General features: G+C 49.2%; 1 protein-coding gene across 1 annotated transcript in view; it reads right to left on the reverse strand.

Annotated features, from left to right (window-relative positions):
- The window catches only part of Loxhd1 (lipoxygenase homology PLAT domains 1), a 139,591-nt gene that overhangs the window by 108,869 nt on the left and 7,776 nt on the right, over positions 1-22,946 (reverse strand). The window contains exons 3-4 of the mRNA XM_051202111.1: positions 19,331-19,411; positions 17,387-17,571 (exon numbers count right to left, since the gene is read on the reverse strand). Coding sequence (XP_051058068.1) covers positions 17,387-17,571; positions 19,331-19,411 — 266 coding nt within the window. The remainder of the gene's footprint in view (positions 1-17,386; positions 17,572-19,330; positions 19,412-22,946) is intronic.

A 22,946-nucleotide genomic window follows, 5' to 3' on the forward strand; every position in this document is an offset into this window, starting at 1 on the left:
TGTTTGTTTGGGGGGTTTTTTGTTTTTTGTTTTTCAAGATAGGGTTTCCCTGTGTTAACAGCCTAGATGTTCTAGACTGGATGTAGACCAGGCTGAACTTGAACTCACAGGGATTCATCTGCCTCTGCCTCTGCCTCTGCCTCTGCCTCTGCCTCTGCCTCTGCCTCTGCCTCTGCCTCTGCCTCTGCCTCTGCCTCTGCCTCTGCCTCTGCCTCTGGAGTGCCTGGATTAAAGGTGTGGGCCACCACTGCCTGGGTCAGATACCACATTTCTCATGATGGCTTCTAAGTCCTGTTGTTTGTAAGGATCAGAAAGGACTTAGTCACGGTCAATTTGTTTCTATTCTTATCATTTCCAAGTTCCAGAGGCTCCAGATGCCTGGGTTGCCTTCTCCTTGTCAGAAAGGCCCTGTGGGGCCGTGGTTTAATTCACAACCTGTATTCATTACTTTTCAAATGCTGTGATAAAACACCATGACCAAGGCAACCGACAGGAGAAAGAATCTAGGTGGGCTTACGATTCTAGAGGGACAAATATCCATCATGACAGGGAATCATGGCAGCAAGCAGGAAGCAGAGAGCGCAACATCATAATGACACAAATGGCTAAACCCTCAAACCCTGCCTCCAGTGACGTCACTCACACGTCCTCTAACAGATCCACACCTCTAAGTGTCCCCAAATAGCTCCACCACCTGGGGACCACGTATTCCAATGCCTGAGTCTACGGGACATCTCTCCAAACCACCATGTGACCTTTTCCAGCACTACTCTAGGGCTCCGAGCACACAGAGGCAGAAAGACCCCTCTTAGTGGTACCAAGGTGGCATCCCGGGAACCTCTAAAGGCTGTTCCGAGCACCTTGCAGTAAGGACAGGCAGCAGGATTTCACAGAGAGCCAGGCATTGTGGAGCCAGGGTAGGCTAGGACAGTCAGGAAAACATCTGTATCATTCCAGAACAAAAGACTTGACATTACAGGGCCAGATCATAACAAGGGTGATTTTAACTCTTGAAGATGTTTGAATAGCAAAAGAAAGTATCCACAAAGGAATGGGGAGTCCTTTGGGTGAGTCCTCCATCCCTTGAGACCCCTAGGCAGTCACTATGGGCCACACCGTCAGGTGGAGCGCCATCTGTCAGAGACACTGTAGCAGAAACACCACTGGCTGAGGAGGGAAGCCAAGAGTCCAAGGGAACCAGAGTAAAATCGTTTTGGAAAATACCCAGCGGGATATGTCTGAGGGATTGTAGACCATTTGATCTCCGTGGCGATGAGTTGGCCAACACAGGAAGGCCTGGCGTGTGGGAGCCGAAAGAGGGCGTTGGAACACTGAGTCCGAGCACTGGAGAGTCTGGATATCAAGCCAGAGTGAAGCAAATAGAGGCGGGCTCAAGCGCCCAGAACTGAGAAAAGGCACCTCCGCACCTAGTGACAACAGAACTGAGCCCAGGAACCAGGGAATGAGATGGGCACTGCGGGAGGAAGGGGTGGGCTCTCTTCTGGCCTCTGGAGCTTTCTGTGTCGGGATGGGGTTATGAGTCTCTAGGTAGTTTGCTGGGTGAGCAGCAGACTTCTGATGTTAGGTGACTGCTAGTCACACCAAGAAAAGGATGAGAGCAGCCGCGGGGATAGATTTCCCCTTACAATGCCATTATTCCAAAGTCCCCGTAAGTGGGCGGTGACAATTACTAGGTATTTTCCACCTTTTGCACATTTCCTCTTCAGCAGAGCTCCCTGCTTTATCTAAGCGACCAGTCCCCAAGACAAGGCCCAAGGGCGCAGTGCCCCAAAGTGCAACCCTCACTGGTGACTAGGTGTGATAGTAACAAAGCAAGTCTGAACAGAAGTGGGCAGGGCAGTGTGTGGAGCCCTCCTCCACCGCAGATGTGATCACACAGGATGTCACGTTTGAAAGTGAAATGTCGTCTGCGGGGCCATACTTAGAACGCATGGTCCCCAGCTGGTAGAGATGCTTTGGGAGATGATGTATAAGACCTTGGGGACATGTGGCCACTAGGTTGCAGAAGTGCATCGCTGGAAACGGGCCTTCTCCTAGCCTTCTTCCCTCAAGTTGATTCTGTCAAGTATTTTGTCACAGCAAAGTGAAAGGTAACTAACTTATGTGTGTTTTTGTATGTAGAATTCACCATAAGATCTGCTCATCCATAAGATGGCAAGACGTCCCCAGCTTCCGATGCAGGACCCCGCGTTGAGGCTGGCAACCCAGCAACCTGAAACCGTCCAGAATGAAGGGCACTACATAGAAAGCTTAAGGAGACCCTCCCCAAAGCCCAGGAGGAGGTGGCCAAACAGGAAGAAGGACTCTATAAAGAAAGGGCTGATAGAGGATCCGCAGGGGAAAGGTCACACATCCTCCGACAGCAATGGTGACCCGCTTTCTTGGGCGAGAGACACTAAGCTTTCATACAGGCCTTTGCCTTTGCGGCGGCTTTGAAGCACCCTTGAAGCTCATCCTACGACACAGGTACAGCAGGCACAGTTGATATTGTCATTTATAGACAAGAAAACTCGAGCTTCGGAGGGTGGGGTGGCCTGCCCAGGACACACGGCCGTGAACCACCGTGCATCTCTTGCCTTTGGACTCAAGGTTCTTCCCAAGACACACAGTGGCCACCCTCCCTGCGAGGGGCCAGTACACTTTCTCTACAAAGTGCCATTTAGAACATGTTATAGTCTTTTGATCTCTGCTACAATGACTCAACCCTGCTGCTATGCCAAAAGCTCAACCATATGCTTTGGACCAGAGGTAGGTGAGGAGAGTTGGCCGTAAAGGAATGTGAAGAAATTTCTGGTTGACGACAGAAACAGTCAGTTTGTGTGTGGTAGTGGTTATACGGCTCTGTATACCTTTTCCCAAATCACCAAACTACAAAATGGACAGGTGTGCTTTGCACCCCGATAAAACATTTTTTTAAGTAGCTATAGCCTGTAATGCTTGAACAGAATAGGTGTGACAGTGTCCCAGTAAAGTTTCCTTCGTTGACACTTCATTGGAATCTCAGAATTTTGTGTAGCATGAGTAGTATTTTTCCTTTGGCTTCTAAATCATTTAAATTGTGTGTGTGTGTGTGTGTGTGTGTGTGTGTGTGTGTGTGTGTGGTGTTATTTTTTTGCCTGTGCAAAATAGATGACAGGGGTTTCCCCCCCCCCACACCTTGGTTTCTCAAGACAGGGTTTCTCTGTGTAACAGCCCTGGCTGTCCTGAAACTCACTCTGTAGACCAGGCTGTCTTCTAACTCAGAGATCCACCTGCCTCTGCCTCCTAGGAGCTGGGATTAAAGGCGTGCGCCACCACACTCAGCTGTTCCCGGGTCTCTGTGTGATCACTGGTCCTCAGATGAGAGTGTATCTGTCCCTGCTGGATAACGGGCATTGTTAACCAGTGGCAGAGAAGCCCAGAGCTCTGGAGACTAGAAACCTGTCCCTTTGTGAGCAGGGTTAGAGCGTGTCCCTGGGGTGATGACAGTTTGCAGCCAACTCTTTCTGTCCACCATGTGCCACTCGGTGGAAGCTAACCCTGGAAATACAGTAAGACATATATCAGCAGCACCAGAGCACCAGCCACTTTACAGGCGCTGTGCCTTTCATCCCTGACCTGGCAAAGAGCGGAGGCAGGAAGGAGCAGGGGAGGTCTAACTGGATAAGAAGAGTTGACCTACGTGGGAAAACCTGCCTAGGGACACTATGGGAACTGCTGCTTGAGCCAGCTCTAGAATTGGCTCGTGACTTGCCCGTCAGGTATGCTATTTGTAAAAATTCTCCTGAAACTGATTCTACTCTTTCAACAGCGTTTACCATAGGCCCATCCAGGCAGGCACTCCGAGCAAGCAAGAGTCCCTTCCTCAAGACACTCGGGCGCCATCTGTTGGACATTTGTATTGAGTGCACAAACCTATAGCTGATATGAAGCATCCTCCTTACAAAGTTGTGTGGTGTTGGATAAATACATCTTAGCCCGCAACCCCCCATGAGGGCAACAGCCTCCCTTCGCAGGAGGCTAGTACAAGTTCAGAACAAGGAGGCATTCAGAGCCAGCCTTGAGGTTGTGCATGGTGCCCTCTACAGCCAAGCAGCCGAGGCCCAAGCTCTGCCGTGGAGCTGGATTCTGTTAAAGACAGTTGTGCCTCAGGACCTCTTGTCCTGCTCAGTGGATACAAACACACGCCTGGCCTTGCACCGTTTCCTCTCTGCAGGCTGGAGGCAGAGGCTACCACCCTTCCAACAGGAAATCTGTCCCTGAAGACCAGCGGAAGCGCCTGCGTGGGCTTCCAGAAAAGGCAGAAGCTGGCAGGCCCTAGCTGCCTAAGCCTGGTGCGCCAGCCGCCCCCACAGCCTCCCCTGCACTGTCTGGAACAGTCAGCACAGCAGCGACACACTTCTCCCTGGAGTGGGGGAGGCTCGGCGATGAGGAGCCCCCCCCCCCAGATCCTGGTCCACACGTACGGGTGAGAAGCTACTGGGCACGTTCCTGCCACATGTTGAGTGCACACCTGTCTCCAAGCCTTGTGGCCCTGGAAAAGGCTGTCTTACACCCACACCACTTGAGCCAAGGCTGGAGCTGTACACGTGGACAGATTGCTTATTTTTTTTTTTTCTAGATATAGTCACGAGTAAACCTTGTCTTTCTCTTCCTTCCGAACATCCCTGGACCGTGTGTACAGGGACTGGAGCCTCGGCAGTTAGGACTGTAACAGGGCTGGGGAAGCTGGTGGTGTCATGTCTCCCCACAGCCTGCAGCTCACACCAGCTGAGGCGGTGCGGGGGAGGAGATGAAAACTCAGGGGGAGAGGAGAGAAGTGGGAGCCTGGAGGGCTCCCCAGGAGGTAAGGATGTTCTCTCCCAGCCAGACAAGGTTCACACTACTCCTTTCTGCTCAGATCAGGGAGAGCGGGTGGGCAGCTGTCCACTGGCCTGAGAACTCAGCCCAGAGATCCTTTGCCCTGAGCCTGCCCCATCCTGATTGTGCCAGCCTCTCCCAGCTCCAATAGATCCAGCTGTCTCCTTCACCTCCTTGCCCAGACTCCGCCCTATTCCCCACAGCCTCTGATGTGCATTGGGAACTCCTGGTTAGGAAACCCTGGGCTCTTCCTTTGCTTTCCCCGCACAACGTCCTCCTTTATTCCGTTACTCTGTCTTCCAGTCTGGCAAACAGGAGTAGCGGTTTCTGTTTGCCTTTAAATGGTCTCTACTTCACTGTTACTGCAGACACGCCCAAACAAGGGGGACCTTTGAAGGGCCAGTCACATCTGTCACCTCAGTCCTCAGCAATGGATGCTGCTGTGGCTTGTATGTGCAATGTCCCCAGGGACTCTGGAATTTTGACAGCTGGGCCCCAGGGGTGACGGGTTCTTCTGGACATGACGCCCATCTAGGAGACCCTAACTGGGACATGTAAAGCTCTAGCAGTAGGGCTGGCCAGTTGTACCTTGGCCTCAGTTCCAGCCTGAGCCATCTCTGTTTCCTGGTCAGCGTCATATGACAAGGAGCTGCTACAGCCTCCCAAAGCCATGGGACTGCTTACAATCTTCTCTTCTCCACCATGATGGACTGTGTCCTCTCAAACTGTGAGCCCAAATCAATCCTCCCTTAATTAAGTTTTTTTTTCTGTCAAGAGTTCTGTCACAGTTCAAAGATATAACGCTATAGGCTAGAGAGTTACTGTGCCACCATCTGACTGATGGGGAGATGTAGCCACGTCTTGCTTGTGCATATAAAGCATGTCTGAAGGATCAGAGGATGGAGCTTGCTACTAGCTGACCATAGAGGTCTGGAGGTCTGTACAGACAGACAGGAAGTGAGATGGCTGGGCAGAAACAGGAAGTGAGATGGCTGGGTAGAGAGAGGATACAAGCAGGAAGAAACAGGAACTTTCCCTCTTTCCCGCTGGGAAACTAAGGAGGTAAGGTGGCTGCGGCTCGCTCCTTCTTCTCTCTGATCTCTCAGCATTTTCCTCTGTATCTGACTCCAGAATTTTTTTTCCAAATTTAGGCCAACTAAGAACTCTGTTTACAGAGAGAAAGGAGGTTAAAAAACTGAACCAGGTTCATACTTGAGAAACAGTTAGCCCTAAACTGGAACCCAAGATATGTGAACCAGCAGGCTCCCACATGCCGAATCGGCTCCCATGCCAAGCTCTTGAGAAGCACCCGCTCCTGAACTCCTGGTGTCCGTAGTGCCCACTGGCACGTACATGCTCAAACACGGGCTTTGAGTTTAATCTCACCACAGCCTGCTTGACAATGCATTGATAAACACTTGGGACAGGGAGAGGTGGCTCAATGAAGTGCTTGCCTTGCTTGCAAAAGGACTTGAGTTTGGCCCCCGGAACCCAGTTAAAGAACGAGGCGTGGTGGAATGTGCTTGGGAGGATAAAAAAGGGTGGATCTCTGGGGTTCACCAGCTAGCTGGCCTAGCCTAGTTGTCACTCACCAGACCAATAAGAGACCCTTTGGTGTCTACATGAGCATACACCTACACCAGCACAGACACACACACACACATTAAATAAATGACTAAAGCCCTTGGTCTTTATAGAGGCCATTACCTCTATGAATGCACACTGTATTTTCCCTGTAACAAGCTAGTGTAGTAGAACACAGTGTGGAAGCTTCCATCCCTCACCATTCACATGCTATCCCCACCTCGGCCGGCTCACCAGCAAGCTCTGCAGAGCTCTCTCCACTCTTCCCTTGTCACTTGTGTCCCCGCTCCTGCCCTGCTGCCCTGGAAACTTTCCCAGACTCCTTCGCTCCTCCCCCAGGAACCACCCCACTTGTCCCAGGCTTCTCGACATTGCTACTGTTTGTTCCCCCAGACACTGCTCACCTGTGGCAGAAGGAACTAGAACTTTGCTCAACCTTCCTGGGAGTCAAGGGATTGGCATATCACACAAGCAGAAGTCTGAACACACGCAAACTGTGGGACTAACTGTGAGATCCCTGTACATCGCAGTTTACAGGAAAAGAATAGTTCTGCTCAGTGTGGCTACAAGCCAGGATCCTTAATAATGCTAAAATTTCCAAAATAGGAGACCGATGAGTGAGCTGTGATGTTCTACCACTCATGGGCTGCTCTGCTATGCAGCTGTTCAAAATAAATGGTTAGACGATTAGGCGATGCTGTACTGTGGTCACACGTTATGATAAAAACACTCATATTCTAAGAGACTGGAACTCTTGCTGTACCCTACAGCCAGGTTAATGGTCCACCTCGAGTTCCCTGAAAACTTTAAGACTGCTATCCTACTGTGTGCTCAGCCCTGTCATTCAACTTGCCTTTAAGAAAACAAGTTACTCGCCTTGGAGTTCCTATGTGATCAGCCTTAACATTCTAAGCAAAGGCGTGGCTGTGGTCTTTAATTATGTACTCTTCCATGCCCCTGATCCAAGGCTAATGCATGTGTGTGCATGCGTGTTGTGGTAATCATTTGTTGAAAACAGCAAATATAGGCTGAAAAATCCTTATAAAATGAGTATGGATCATCAGTGCTGAACACAATATATGGATACCACTTGACAGCACTGGTTGGTTTGTTATCTGGGTCAGTTGGAGTCAATGACTTAATCTCTTGTAAAACACTGTTAAAGATTTCAGTAAGGTGTCCCACAGTTCTTCTCCATGTGATGCATTCTGTGTTGTTCAATAGAGAGCAAAGCCCTTTGATAGGGACAGACATACAGACACAGACACATAGGGGCAGATAAAGCAGCATTTGGGCGAATGTCTGATAGAGTCAGACCCATACAAGACAGGGACAGGGACAACAGAAGACAAAGGGAAAGCCAAGTAGAGAACCCATGAGCTCGCTCTTGGCCAAACAATATCCACCGGGATTGCCTTATTGATTTCTATCCATAATGTGACACCAGTGCATTATTGATGACTCTGAGTTTATTACGAATGTGTTCAAAATGACGGCACTGTGTGATAGCATTGAGTGAAAACATGGCTACAACTCTAAATCTAAATTATTATGTTACATTTCATACATTCATGAATCCAAATTTGGGGGAAAAGAACAGGAAGGACATTCATTCACTAAGGGGTGACATCACAGAAATCTGACACAGGCACTGGTTTCCAGCAATGGGCTTCCTCCTGGTTCCAGGTTTATAAAGTGGTAACTCTGAGAAATAGCACCTGTAAATGGAGGTAGTGATACACTAAATTCCTTGTGGGTCATTGTGAATATTAAATGTACATTATGATAGACAAACAGACCCAATAGATAGATAGATAGATGATAGATAGATAGACAGACAGATAGATGGTAGACAGACAGATAGATGATAGGTAGGTAAATGGAGAGAGAGAAATAAATAAACATTAGACAGACAATAGTTTGTTAAGAAGTATGCCTTTTGTAAGTGCCAAACAAAAATTGCCAACCACCATCTTCAGATGGTAGGATTATGAATTTTTCTGTTATTTTTTTGCACGTTTTCAGTGTTTTGAGTTTGTAGGCCTTGCTTTTCCCTATTACTGGAACTAAAGAGTAAAGTCGCCTACCGTCAATACTGAAGGAAGCCTCTGCCTCTAGTTTGAAAGAAGCCCCTGAGAACCTTTGCCAATCCCCTGTGCACCAAAGGCCTCCAGGAGGCAGGGGGAAAGGTTGAGGAGTCGATGGTGGAGTAAGGAGAGACTCGAAGGCCTGGGCTGGACTTCTGACCCCAAGAAGTAGGCACCTTTCTGAGATTGTCACTGGCCTCACTCCAGGCCACATCTGGAATCCGGGAGGAGGGGGCTACCAGGAACCCACAGGTTCTGAACTGGACTCCTATGATGGGGTTAGGACTAAGGCAGGGTCTGACCAAAAGTTCCTATTTTCTTAGGTACAAAATGTAGAACTGAAAATATTCTATTTCTATAAATGAAGAAAGGAGTTATTTTCAAAAAAAATAAACCCGTACGCCCAGTTAAGAATCAAAATACCCAAGTTTGGAGAAAATCTATGATTTTATGCCTTCTCCAAGTGTTCTGGCTGCTAGGATGAAGGAGCCTGTGGCTGGCTGTGCTTCTGGTAAGAGCAGAAGCCTTAGCGATGCTGGGGCTGTCATGTGTGGGCAAGACACAGCCAGCACAGCCCATTGTTTCCCTAAGGGCTCTCACTATCGAAGGCCCAGCAACACCCCAGCACCACCACCACCACAAACTCAGCCTGAGCTTTGGCTTCTCCATGAATCCCTCCTGATTCCTCTTCACCGTGCTCCCATTAACCTATACCATGCCTACTTAGGCCCTATTGGTTCCCTTCTCTGCCCTGTGATTACTGACTCTGTCTTCTGAAGCCTCTGAGCTTGCAGAGAAAGAGTTGCACACATCCACATGAGCACAGGATTTGATGCACGCTCGGAAAAAACAGCAAAGCAGTTCATTCATCGAGTCACAAATGACAACGCTTAAGAGCCAGCATGAGCCTGGGGTTCCCCCTCTGCCCCACAGTAGGGCTGTGTGACCAACAGCAGGTTGCTTGGCTCCCCTGGGCTTCCCTTTGCTCTTCTGTAAAGTGGAGGAGGAGGAGATACAATCCCTTTTAGTCCTAAAATTCTCTTTTATGCCTCACCAGAGCCTCGTTGTGAGTGGTTCTCTCTCCCACTCTTTCCGGAGATGATCTTCTGTAGTGTGAGGAAGGAGCAGATGGGGTGGGCGGGAAGCTGAGCTGAAGTCAGAGGAGGTGACTGCTTCAAGGCTGGCCCCAGCTCCTTTCCCTGTCCCTGTGGGACTGGAGACCCCTCCACAGGGCTACAAGGAAAGATAATTCACCCCCGAGCAGCACCCACAGCCAACAGAGCCCTGGCAAGGTTTGAAGCTAGGAGACAGGGAAATGTCAAAGAGAGGGAGGAAAGCAGGGAAGGGAGACTCTCTCTGAGAGATGTAGAGGCCGAGAGCCCATTCACAATTGTCCCTTTGGTCTGTCTGGGTCCTAGAGGGGACAGTGACACTGATAGTCCTTTCTAATTCTGAGAGGCCAGAGGCTGCAGTCTGTATGTCAATCACAAGAACCAGGGCAGTTCTAAAAACAGGAGAAGGGCCGAAACATCCGGGTGTGCTGCAGGCTGGGTGCACACCCAGGCTTCATGTTCGGGTCCCCAGCTGACCTTGGGGGAGAGAAACGATACTGCCCCTGTGTTAGTGGCCTTTGGATCCTTGTAATCTCAACAGGAACAGTGTAAAGGAAGAAAGGGTTATCCAGGCTCACTGTTTCGGGGGCTCTTAGAGTCCACCATGTCAGGAAAAGCACAGACTCAGCTCAGAACATAGAGGTAGGTCCATGTGACAGAGACGATTCACATCACAGTGAACCAGAAAAGCAGAGTCCAGGCAAACCTCCTGTAGCGACCCACCTCTGCCAACCTGACCCCCACTTCCCAAATGTTCTGTGGCCTCCCAAAACAGCAACATCAGCTGTGGAACAGGGGTTGAAAATATCCAAGTATGGGGAACATTTACAGTTCAAGGAACAACACGGAGTGTCCAAGTGTCTGCTCATGTTTGTGTGAGGGGTAGACTGGCCCAGCTAGGCTCTGGCCACGGAGAATAGGGGTCCACAGGCTGACAGGATGGAAAGAAATATGGGAGATGTGCTTACAGCAGAAGAGAAGCACCGAGTCATCTCTTCCTGCCCTACTCTATGCCTGCTGGACCCAGACCATTCTCCAGAGGAGAGGGGCTGTGATCTGTGCCCAAGTCTTGTTGCTACTGGGAAAGTCAGAACCAGAACCCACTTCGTGGCCCAGAGTGCTGCATTTTAAAAGTAATGATTCAATTACTCTGTGGTATTATTCTCTGGCACCTAATGCAACTGTTTAATTATTCAATGGTACCCAGAAGAACCCAAGAAAGGCCGTAACTACTGGTTTCCTTGGCAGAGTCTCATACTTGTTTCTTTGCATTTATCACCTGGCATAGGTGACCCATTCTTGCTTGCCACCCCTCACCATCAGTCAGGGTCACTTAGCATAGGTGTTGGTGCCACAGAGTCTTCTGGAAGGTCGTGAGCCACTGCTGGTCAGGGCAGTTTGCACATGCCCTGCCTGTGCAAACCACAACTCCCACTTACTTTGTCCTCTCATCAGCTTCACGGGGTGCAGGGCGGGCATCATGCCTAACGTGGTCTTAGTGAGACTGCGCACATCTGTAACTCAGTGCACCGATCACAATGGAGGGCAGCACAAGTTGTAATGAGGTTATAACCTAGACACCTATGAAGTGCCCAAGAGAAATGGTGATGGTGCCGAGGGTCTGGGCCACCTCCAGACCGCCGTGCTGTTGGCATGACCAGAGGCGGAAAGCAATTCCACCAGAAGGTCAGGTGAAAACGCCATTCACCCTTCCACCTATGAGGAAGGTGCTAGTACTTCTTGATAGTAATCTTTCCCAACAAGCATCTCCTGGTCTCTATGAAGCCTGTGGCCGCAACTCTCCCTACTCTTAATCCATCCAAGTAGGCTAAATGTGTCTAAGAAGATTTGTTCCTAATAGAGCCCAGGGAACAGATGCCAGCTGCGAGTCCGGGCAGAGGCAAGCCTCGGTCCTCTGGATGCAGGGGCTTTCTCCTACCATTCGTAACAGGACCCCTGTGTGACACATCTGTGAGCTGTTAAGCCCAAGTTCTGACAGCCTGGGCAGTGACTGGTTTCTTGGCCTGGATAGACTGTGACTCTGGGTCTCAGAGGCTTGCCCCATGCTCAGATGGCAGAGCTTCCCAAAGTGATGTGGTTTGGGGTTGTTACTAGTTTAAGACACACAATCATCTCTAGTTTTCAAGATGGATGCCCGGCAGGTTGGACCTAGACTGTGGCCAGAAGTCAGAAGTTACATCACTCTGACAGTGAGGGGCAGGCAATGGTTGGCGTGCACCAATCTTTCTCAGGCTACCACGCTGCACAGACCCCTAGAGCAAACTCTACATGACCAGTGCCAAGGCACCCCAAAGATCTCATTACCTTGTCAACCCCTATCTACCTCAAGTGTCTCTGTTACATCTTTCGGTATTGCCGTTACCCACCTCAGCCTCAATAATGTGTCCTGAGTATCCGTGCCTCAGTGGGAGCCTGTTAGCCCTGCAGCAGCAGCCTACATAAGTCTGCATCAAGTCTATGGATTGCATGTAGGTCCTGTGCCTCGGGACTGTCTCAAGTGTGACAACATTATAGTAGAAGTGTACAGAAATCAGTGAGTGAGGGGCCTGGGACAGGCGAGAAGGACAGCTTGAGAGGAAAACAGTATAGTACGGGACCTCAAGGGACATCCACGAGGAAGTGGAAACGTACTTGCCCAAAGTCACACAGTGGCCGAAATGTAATCGCAGACCCAAGGGCTGTGCCTCCCAGGAGGCTGATGCTGCCTTTATCGGTATGTATCCTATATCCCTTCCCCCATACACAAACCGTCTGCCAACCGATGTCCATACAAGCCTTTAGGAATCAATTGAGCGGCAGATGGTGGGGTGGGGGCAGGAAGACACCCCAGTGTTACTCTGGGAGTGGCACATGCTTGGGGAGGGAGAGAGAGAGTAGATTTGGTCATTAGAGCCAAAGAGGCAAGCAGTCATCCCTGCAGTGTGGCTTTTCTTAGCTACTTATCCATCTCAAGACACCTGGGAGTTGCATCCCACGCTGTCAGCCAAAGAGATTCGCTTTGGCAGTTACTAAGGAGGATGCTGTCTCAGAGAGCAGGAGACTGAACTTGGCTTAGGGCCCAGGGCTTCCATAGGTGTGGAGACAGCACCGTGGCTGCTCTGGCCCTCTGGTTCTAGCTTGTAAGAAGGGGAGCCATTCCAGACAAGACACTAGAAACCTTCCAGGAAGAGTAGGGCATGCATGATAATGGAAGGGATGCCAAGAGGCAGATGGAAGGACAGAAAATTCACAGCTCTTCTGAGGTAGTTAAATAGCCACGCCTGTGTTCCTAGGGATAATACATGCAAATATGCTGGAGATGTGGCTGCCAGCCTTCCATAAATTCCAGAAGATGCCAGGTCCCCTGGTACCCTTTCTCAGTGGGAGACAATCAGGGAGATGGTTGCCAAGTCCCTGTGCAAGCTCCACGGGTGCCTGAATTGCTTAATTGCATGCGCTGCCTGCCTGGACCATTCCTCCGCAACGCTGGGGAAGCCAGCCAACATAGGGCCCCGCTGCTGCTGGTTCACGTGGGGACGTGTCAGGAGGGTGCAGGGTGTTTCTCCAGTGGCCTGAAGTCCTGCGTAGGAACTGGAAAGTTGGGGTGCAGCAGATGCTCTCTTTTTTCCCAGGCGAACAGAGGCCATTGACTGCAAAGTCACTACGATGTGATTCGTTGTTAAAAACATTTATTGACCGTCCAGAATGAATGAGAAGTAGGCCGCCAAGAGGCACTGAATAGACAGAACAATGCTGAAAACGAAGACAGAAGGTGCAGGTCTCGAATTTCTGATTCAGAGCATACTCTAAAGCAACAGAGTGTGCTGACTTGAGAATAAATATATATTAACCAATAGGAAAGGAACAGAAATGACCTGTGAATTCACAGTTCAGTTATCAAGAGTGAAAGGCAACTGGATGGATGGGAGAAAGAAAAACTTATGTCTTATATCTGATAAGTGGTTAATATTTATAAAAACAAAGAACTCCTACAACTCAACAAGAGCAAAAACCAAGCAACTGGATATCGAAAACATGTGCAAACGATTTAAAATGGATAGTTCTCCAATGAAAATATGTAAATGACAGAGAAGAACATATGGGGAAATCATCAGTATTGTGGAAATGCAAAATCAGAACCACAAAGAGACAGGAATTCATGTCTTCTGGGTGGTATTACCAAAACGATAAGCACTGGTCACGATGTAGAGAAATTGGAGCACTCAACACTGTTGGAGAAGGTGGAGAAATGTTGCCACCACCATCGAAAACAGCATGGGGATTCTTTAAAGTTCAATTCAGAATCACATGACCTAACCCTAACTCTAAACCACCCCTGGGTGTACATCCAGTAGAGTTGAAAGCAGCAACTTGATCTGTGCATCCATGTTCCCAGACGCTTTATCAATAAGGAACAAAAGGTACTGACAACCCATATATGTATGTATGTATGTATGTATGTATGTATGTATGTATATATGTGGGTATGTATATATGTATGTATATGCACATATATACATATATATATAAAGAGAGAGTATGATGATAGAGATAAAATGAGTGAAGAAGCAGTATATATTCGATCAAATATTATTTACCTTAAAAAGAAATTAAGTTCTAACACATGTTACTGGATGAATGCAGCCTGAAGGCAATGTGCTAAGTGAAATAAGCCAGGTATTAAAAGACAATCATTGCATAATTCCATTTACATGGGGTTATTAGATGCAGGGGCCATGGCAGCATACAGCATATGGCCATTGATAATTCAGCTATTGACCCACCAAACAAGTAATTCTCTGACGGAGATGGCCCTGTGTGGCAAGGCTTACAGGGCCAATGGCTCTGAAAACTGGCTACCTGTATCTTCGATTCTCTCAGGTGCCGCTGCGTCTCTTCCCTAACAACAGCTTTGGATGCAATTCCACTACTCATATGTTTATCTCGTGAAAATATTCCATCTGCTGGGCACACGCACATCTGCGAATGGTCAGCAAGATGACTTCTCATTAAATGTGTAATTTTTATATATAGAAAATATACTAGGGCATGCTCCGTAACTCCATCTAGTGTTCCACGAGGCTGTAAAACACTTAAAGCCTGCTTTGTTTCTGTTACTCAGACTAACACAAGAAAATAAGAATTTCTCCTCAATCTAAGACAAAACTGCTCTCAATTAGCTTGTTTTTTACCTCAGAGGTAGTCCAGTTCAAACTAGACTAAAGGTTTTTGTAAATAGGCCATAAGTTTAAAACTTTACAGTTATTCACAAGGTCAGGGTCACAGGCGTCTAACCAATGTTGTTTTTACACAAAGAGCCTAAAAAAAGATCATACCTATGACTTGCTTGCCAAGCCTAGCTGATAAAAGATCTATGTCTCAAAGCTTGTGTCGATGGGCACTGTGCCCCTGCCTTCCAATTGCAGTTTTACTCCAGAAACTTTGAAAGTTTTTGTTGCCATAGTAAAGGACTCTGCCTCTATCACTTGCCTTTTGACCAACAAGATGTACTCTTGTAATTTTTTTAAATTATTGCTTCAAACCTCCTATAGAAAAGCATTTTTAAGCTAGATGGACAGAGAAGCATAGAGAATTGGGACAGAGATATGGAACAGAGAATTAGAACTACAGAATTTGAACTAAAGAACTGCAGATAGAAAAATTAATATAGACAATTCTGACAAGAGAATTTGAATTGAAAAGGAATAAAGAACATGACTCCACAGCATGTGTGTGAGTTCATTCCGTCCCTCTCAGAGGAGAAACTACTCGCTAAGCTGTAGCCTCTGGCCTGGACCCTGGGAGGTAGTTTTATGAGCTGGATTCACACGCTATTGAAAATTAAAGTCATCAAATTCAGAGAAACAGAAAATAAACCTGAGGTGGCTGCGGCCAGGGAGGAGGGGAGACATGTGCTAAAGTTTAATAAGGGTGGAGTCTCAGTTTGGGACAAGAGAAGGTTCTAGAGATAGACAATGAGCTTGTTATAAAATACCCAGGTATGCTTACTGCTAAAATGGCTGACATGGTCATTTCATTTAGTGCACATTGTACTACAATTCAAAAGTGAAAAACAAGATGATGGGGTTGAAGGAATGTTCACCTTGACCTGGAGAAACCCACCCTCCCCTTCCCTAAAACCGGATTCCAGCCAGGAGAACCCTTCACTGGAGGGCACAAGACTCAGAGAGAGTGTGGAGCCCAACTTCAAAAATAGCTTTCTAATCACCAATACTGCTTTGCAGTGGTGGGGGTCACCCTGGGAGGCCGCTCAAGTAAGGGCTGGCGTAAAGGTGCGAGTGGCCACACAGGACAGCAGGGGATGGAACAGCTGACTCCCGTGATTCCACAGAGTTCTCACAGAGCCCCACTAGTTTGCCTTTGGTCTTGCCTTGCCCAAGATACAGGCAGGAGGCAATTCAGCTGAGGAGGATAAGCCGACCCCCACGCCAGTCTCAGCCCATTCAGCGATATTCACCTGGCCTTGGATGAACCTCAGTGTAATTAATGCCTTCTTCACCTCTCCCTCATCCTCAACGATACGGAACTAGTTAAGCCGGAACAGGGACAGATGTGGTTGACACCTTCCTGCCTTCCCTCTTTCTCTGCTTTTGGAAGAGTCAACGGTACTTCCCCAGATGTAATCTGTACACCGGGTGGTCTGGGAGATGCCAGTATTCATGTACCAGGGTTATCTGAGGAGGCATGTTCGCATTACTACGTACTGGTGTGTAGCTGATATTTATAGCTGTAGAGAGCAGCGTTTATGGAAGAGCTACACCTTTGTGTTTCAGACAAGCTCACGGGGCTGTTAAAAGGTGACGAAAGGAAGCATGATGACTAATGGTGATTGAAGAAGGCAAAACCCTTGGAGGTGGGATGTAACTGACTAGAGTTGGGGAACCCTAGGTGGATTGAGGAACCATCTGCCTAATTGAGCCCCAGCTGTGGATCCTCAAAGCCTGACAGCCGGGCTCAGGGAAGCAGAGGACATGTTTTTGGGGTGGGTTGTGCTGCCTGACTTTCTTAAGAAGCTGTATGGAGCATTTTTCAACCTGTTGAGGGCAACTAAGAAACCAAACTCAGTGGCAAGATCTCCCATCTTAAAATCGTCTGTCTGTGAAGTTGTGAGGTTGATCAATGTCTGCCTACTTCTCTCACGAGCTCCTGCCTCTGCTTTCCTAATGTCCTCTTTCTACCCACGGGACTCCAGCAAAGGAGAAGGCAGTTTAACTCATCAGGCTGTCTGTCTTAAAGTTCAGAACTTGTTGGGCAGGGGAAGTGCGTTTGAAGAGTGCGCCAGAGGAAAAGGTCTTCTGAGAGCCTGTCCTGTGTCCACTACTGCCCCCTGCCGCCACCCACAGGGAGAGCTCTCCTGTGCCTGACATTTGATACTTATTCCTGATTAAAAGGCTCTAGCAGGACCAGCTCCATCCTGCCTTCCCTTCCCATGGCTGCCTGCTGACTGATCTGCTCAGCCTGAGGGTCCTCAGAACATCCTAGAATGCCTGCCTTCCCTGAAGAGAAGGTGGTTCAGTTGAGTCTCAGTCGGAACTCGTAGCGGCCCCCACTCCCCCCCCATTGGAGATGGAGATGAGAACAAGTCCCAAAGTCGCTTTCCCCTTCAACAGACAAATACAGATGGGATTTCACTTGGCCTAAGTCAAGAGAAAGCATGGTGAGGGGGGAGGGTGACGACCACAGCACAGCAAGAAGCCAGGCCCGGGCGAGCTAGCCACTGACCTCGCGGCATGTCCATGGGGTCGAAGCTGGCTAGGAGGTCACGGCACCACTGACGGTCACCTTCCACCTTGCTCAGCCAGTTGTTGCAGTTGAAGTGGTATCGGAGGTGGGGCCTCTTCATGTCCGTCACTATCACGCGGTCCAAGTACCAGCTGGCGTTCAAGCCTGTGTTGTCATGCTCGATCCTGGGCCAGAAGCCAACACCCACACTTCACTGGCAGAACCTTCCGTACGAGGGCACCCCATGATTCCTCCAGAGAGAGGTCCAGGCGTTTGCTACCTTTGGGTTTAAACTTCCTCACCTACTAATGGGGGCATTTTGCAAGGTAGATGTGCATATTAATGGCTGTCATATTGTCACACTGCCACGGGGAAATATTCTCTGCCATGGGAAAATCCAAGTCCCCTGGGGCTCTCGGTAGGAACACCTTGGTCTGTGCCCTGAAAGGCCTGTGCTGTGTCCTAACCTTGGTCTCTGCTAGCGCTGCACCTTTCTGTTCATCACCTCTGGAAGCCTATCTGAGTCAAGATAGAAAAGGCAGCCCGTCCATCCTCACTAAAGGAGGGCATGAAGGATAAGGAGAGAGCAGATGCCACCTAAACCTTTGGACTTGGCAGGACACAGACCCCCTGGGTGGAGCTGCCCCTCCCATCACTTTGAGTTGATCAAATCCCTCTCTTAGTGACTCTCACCCCAGGTACTCTCCTTAGTGTCACCATCCAAGGGTCCCCATCTAGAACAAGATTGTCCCATGGAAAGTTCATGGGAGCCAAACATGCAATTCTAGATTGTTCTAGTTGCTTTGATTTTGAAGATACAAAGAAGCTGTATTTTAGTGCACAACAGCCACATGCCTTCTGTGCTGGGTGACAGCAGTTACAGATTCTTCCGAATCCCTGCACTTCCTACAACTGTGTCTAACTTCTTCCCTAGAACATGGTCACTGGGAGACCTCATGGCACACGGAACATCTCATCTCAGCCCCTCGTTTTGAAGTTTCATCCCAGGAGCCCATGACCCCGACAAACAGATGATGAGCCGATACATTGGGCCTGTCCTCTGCAGGGTCACCTGCCTCTGCCTGGCACAGAGTGTGGCACCAAGCAAGACTTTAGTCAAAGACCATTTCCCACATACCAGCTTCCCCTCCTCACCTCCCTGCTTACATCCCCTTACGTGCATACAACCAGTGCCTGTGGCCCTTGTGTTTCTTTCCTCTCCCAACAAAGGGACTTTGTGGTCCCAAATTTTCTAATAGGAGAAAGAAAAGTCAGGACTGAACTGATGATGTATTGGAGCCCTGTCCAGACCCCAGTTAGGGGCAATCAGACCACAGTTGACTCTAAGTTGAGTACAACCTGAATAAAGGTGGCTGGCTGAGACTAGGAAAGGAAGAAGGAAATGATCAAATCCTCTTCCTCCATAGCCAGGCTTGAAGTTAGCCCTTTTCATACAGTTCATGGAACTCCCCCAGCAAGAACAGCAACAGGGGAATTCTCCATCCAAAGACTTCTCGCAGCAGAGCCCTCACTGAGGCTTAGCAATTGCTCTTGGCACCGAACCAGTGAGTCCTAGCATTGTGTAGATGAAGAGTCATTAGTAGAGAGGAGGAAGCAAAGGCCTGGAAAGATAGATAAACTGTCTGAAATCCTACAGCTAAAACACATCAGAGCAAGACCTTGGACTTGGACCTAGAGACTTGTTCCCAAATATCACACTTCAGTGTGTGTAAGAGTTTATGTCTCAAGTGTGTGGGGAATTTTACCCAATTGTCCTAGCCAAAGGCTAGGCAGTTTGGAGCTCTGTGATTCAGGATGGGGTGGGGAGGCAATGGGGAGACAGGGCACAATTCTGGCTTTTAGTAATTCTTCAAATGTCAGCCAGTTGAGCATTAAATGCCAAGCTGATCATCACCACCACCATGGTCAGGGGCAAACTCTCACCTGATTTTGTAGATGAGGCCCACGTTATTGGTTCGCACCCGGAATACATCAACGTTGGCTTTCTCGAAAGCGGATTCACTCCTGTAGCGAACACGTGCAGTTAGTCCCACTCATAATGTGTCTCATGAGTCCAGGAGCAGAGCCAAAGGCCCGTATCCTCTTCCCCCTCCTTCTCCCCTCACGGGAAGAGCGGCATGCAACTAGCCACCATCCTGAGTTCTCTCTCTGACATGGTCTGAGGGGAAGAGGGGAAGGGCAAGCAGTCACCATGCTTAGACTCACATCCAGCCATTCCTTTGATTATTGCTACGAGTCATGAACACAGTAGGTGATACCAGTGCTATTGTGTGGGCATGCAAACCCCTAGCTGGTAGAAGAACCAGGGCCTCTTCAGGGTAGAGGAGGAGGGTGGAACAGATGCTTGGGCCTCTTGTCTTCGGGTCCCCTTGCAGCTCACCCTTATCTGCCCTGTTGTGTGAGAAGAATTGCAGTGGCAGCCCCAAATAGATGCAGACCTTGGGTAGTAAACTGAGGTCCAGCCATTCCAAAGAGAAAGGGGAAACCTCCCCCTCCCTATCCCCCACCCCTAGTCCAGCAACCCCGGAGGCGGGAACAGTAAGGGAATCGTGATTGACTGATGTCTGACAAGCTGCACCCGAGGCGTGAGGCAGTTCAGGGCCCAGGCCAGTCCCAGCTTCTGCTGCCCCAAATTCAAGTAGCTTACACACAAGGAGGCTCCTCAGGGCACCTTGCCCTGTGATCTTCTGGTGTGGACACCCAGGTCTCATTTCGGCATCTCTTTTGTGGGTCAAGAACTCAGCCAGGAGAGCCCTGACATCCGAGAGGTTCTCCCTGTGGGTCCTCTAGTTTGAGAGACTGCTCTCATCCAGGACTCATGGGACCAGCGTATGGCCAGGAGAACAGAAAGGCACAGAAGACGCTTGCCTGTGCTGTATAGTTTACATGTGTTCTCAAAGCCCTTGTAAGCCTCACGCCCTGTCACTATTTGGAAACCTTTAAGAGGCTGGAACTGGGGGTGGAGCTCAGTGATAGAGCACACTTTCCAGGCACGCACAAGGCCCTGGGGTTGATTCCCAGAGCTGGGCAATAAAGAAGGTTAGAGTCCAGCAGAGGGAAGTCAGTCACTCCTCAGTGACTTGAAGGGGATGTTTGGACCCCATGGGACACCACTTTCTCTGCTCACTTCCTGGTTGCTGGGGATCAAACAGCTCCCTCCACAACCGGTGCTGACTTGTCATGTCCCAAAAGCGATGCAGCCAACTGATCATGAACCAAAACCTCCAAACCTTCAGTGCAAGATAATCCTCTTTTCCTTCTGTTGGCTTATTTTAGGTGTTCGTTAAACTTGCCGGGGCAACTGAAACAACCCAAGTTTATAATTCTTATCGGCTGTCTGTGTTCTTTAAGATGAAGGGATGAAGGGCTTTCTCTCCAGGCCACAGGCTGAAGGCCAGGCACAGAGAGCCTTGCAGGTTCTTCAGGGTACAGAGGCTGGAATGCTGCAAATGGACCCACTCTGGCAAACATCTTTCCCTAAGAGGCAGGGGCACAAGCCGGTGGGGTCCTAACCTCACTCGAAAGAACCCATGAAGACATACACTAAGACAGCCTGGTCAAGGGAAAGAGAAGCCAAGGATAAACCTGGGGACAGCAAAGTGAGGAGGGAGTGATGGGCGTGTCTAGGTTAGCTGTGAGGAAATGGAGGGTCCCAGGCTGGAGGCTCAGGTGGGTGTTGTCCGGGGAGGAAGGGAGGGACCGAGCAACGCCATTTAAAGTGCCACAGACGTAATGTTTCATCCAAAGAATGAGCTGTTCTTCTTCCTGGGAAAATTAAGTTCTTGGATCCAGTGTTGAAAATGGAATCAAACCAATCCAGGACTGTGGAGGTCTGCTGATGAGGGGTGGCATCTATGGAGGACTGTGAGGGTCTGCTGATGAGGGGTGGCATCTATGGAGGACTGTGAGGGTCTGCTGATGAGGGGTGGCATCTATGGAGGACTGTGAGGGTCTGCTGATGAGGGGTGGCATCTATGGAGGACTGTGGAGGTCTGCTGATGAGGGGTGGTATCTATGGAGGACTGTGAGGGTCTGCTGATGAGGGGTGGTATCTATGGAGGACTGTGAGGGTCTGCTGATGAGGGGTGGTATCTATGGAGGACTGTGGAGGTCTGCTGATGAGGGGTGGCATCTATGGAGGACTGTGAGGGTCTGCTGATGAGGGGTGGTATCTATGGAGGACTGTGAGGGTCTGCTGATGAGGGGTGGTATCTATGGAGGACTGTGAGGGTCTGCTGATGAGGGGTGTTATCTGGAGGACTGTGAGGGTCTGCTGATGAGGGGTGGCATCTATGGAGGACTGTGAGGGTCTGCTGATGAGGGGTGGCATCTATGGAGGACTGTGGAGGTCTGCTGATGAGGGGTGGTATCTATGGAGGACTGTGAGGGTCTGCTGATGAGGGGTGGTATCTGGAGGACTGTGGAGGTCTGCTGATGAGGGGTGGTATCTGGAGGACTGTGGAGGTCTGCTGATGAGGGGTGGTATCTATGGAGGACTGTGGAGGTCTGCTGATGAGGGGTGGTATCAGTGGAGAATAATAGAACACTCCAACCCCTGGTTCTGTCACAGCAGTTGTAAAATAACTTGGAAAATACATGGACATCAATTCTTCACATTAAGATTTTGTGAATGAGAAACAAAAAAGTGAATAAACAGCATTTTCTCTTTCAATACATGACTCAAAGTAATAGATTTTTAGAATAAATCGACAAGAATTTCTGCATTCAGTAAACGCCCCAAGGACTAAGCCTGGGAAGCGATATGATTGAGTGCTTTGTAGCTATTAAGAATCCCATTAGAAAAAGAATAGAAAGTTTATAATAAAAGCTTTAAAAAATGTGGTAAGATGAAATCTGTGAGCAGAACAATGAATATAAACATGATGCCATCTTCGTTTAAAAACAGTGAGAGAGAGAATTTATACAAATAAACAATGTCACGTCCAGAGGCTAAGACTGTGAAGTCTCGTTTGTTCTTGCCCACATGAATCTTCACGTTTTCCAAAGGAATGCACACTGCTCTGTTACTCCCATGCTTCAGGACCTTTACCACGGCCTAATACCCATCCAGCCCATGGGCTGCCAGGGCCACCGTCTCTGAAAGTCTGCGGATGGTGGGTGTCATCTAAAGTTTCAAGGAACCTGGAGGACAGACTACAGGAAGCAGAGGACAAGGAAGGAAGTGTCCCAGCCCACTTCAGCCAATGATGAGTGTGAGGGAAGGCAGCTGGGTTTCCAAGGTGCCTCTGAGGAGGGCTCTGGAAGGGAAGTTCTGAGCTGCCTTCAGCAAAGGGGAGCCCTAAGCGCATGTCACGCTCCATTGTGCTTATTGAAAACTCAGCCCGTGCTGCTTAGCAGCCACTGTAGTAGGAAGCAGAGAAGCCGGGGAAAGACCCACCTGACTGGCAGGAGCGGGGCACTCCGGGCCACCTAAGGGCTGCAGACAAACTCCACTGCCTGTCCATTCTCAGGGAAGACCAGCATCCTAAACAGACCCAGCCCCACCCACTCTGGGGTGGGATCTGAAATGCCCATTTGT

The sequence above is a fragment of the Phodopus roborovskii genome, unplaced genomic scaffold (genome assembly GCF_943737965.1).
Source record: "Phodopus roborovskii unplaced genomic scaffold, PHOROB, whole genome shotgun sequence".
In the NCBI taxonomy this organism is placed as follows: Eukaryota; Metazoa; Chordata; class Mammalia; order Rodentia; family Cricetidae; genus Phodopus; species Phodopus roborovskii.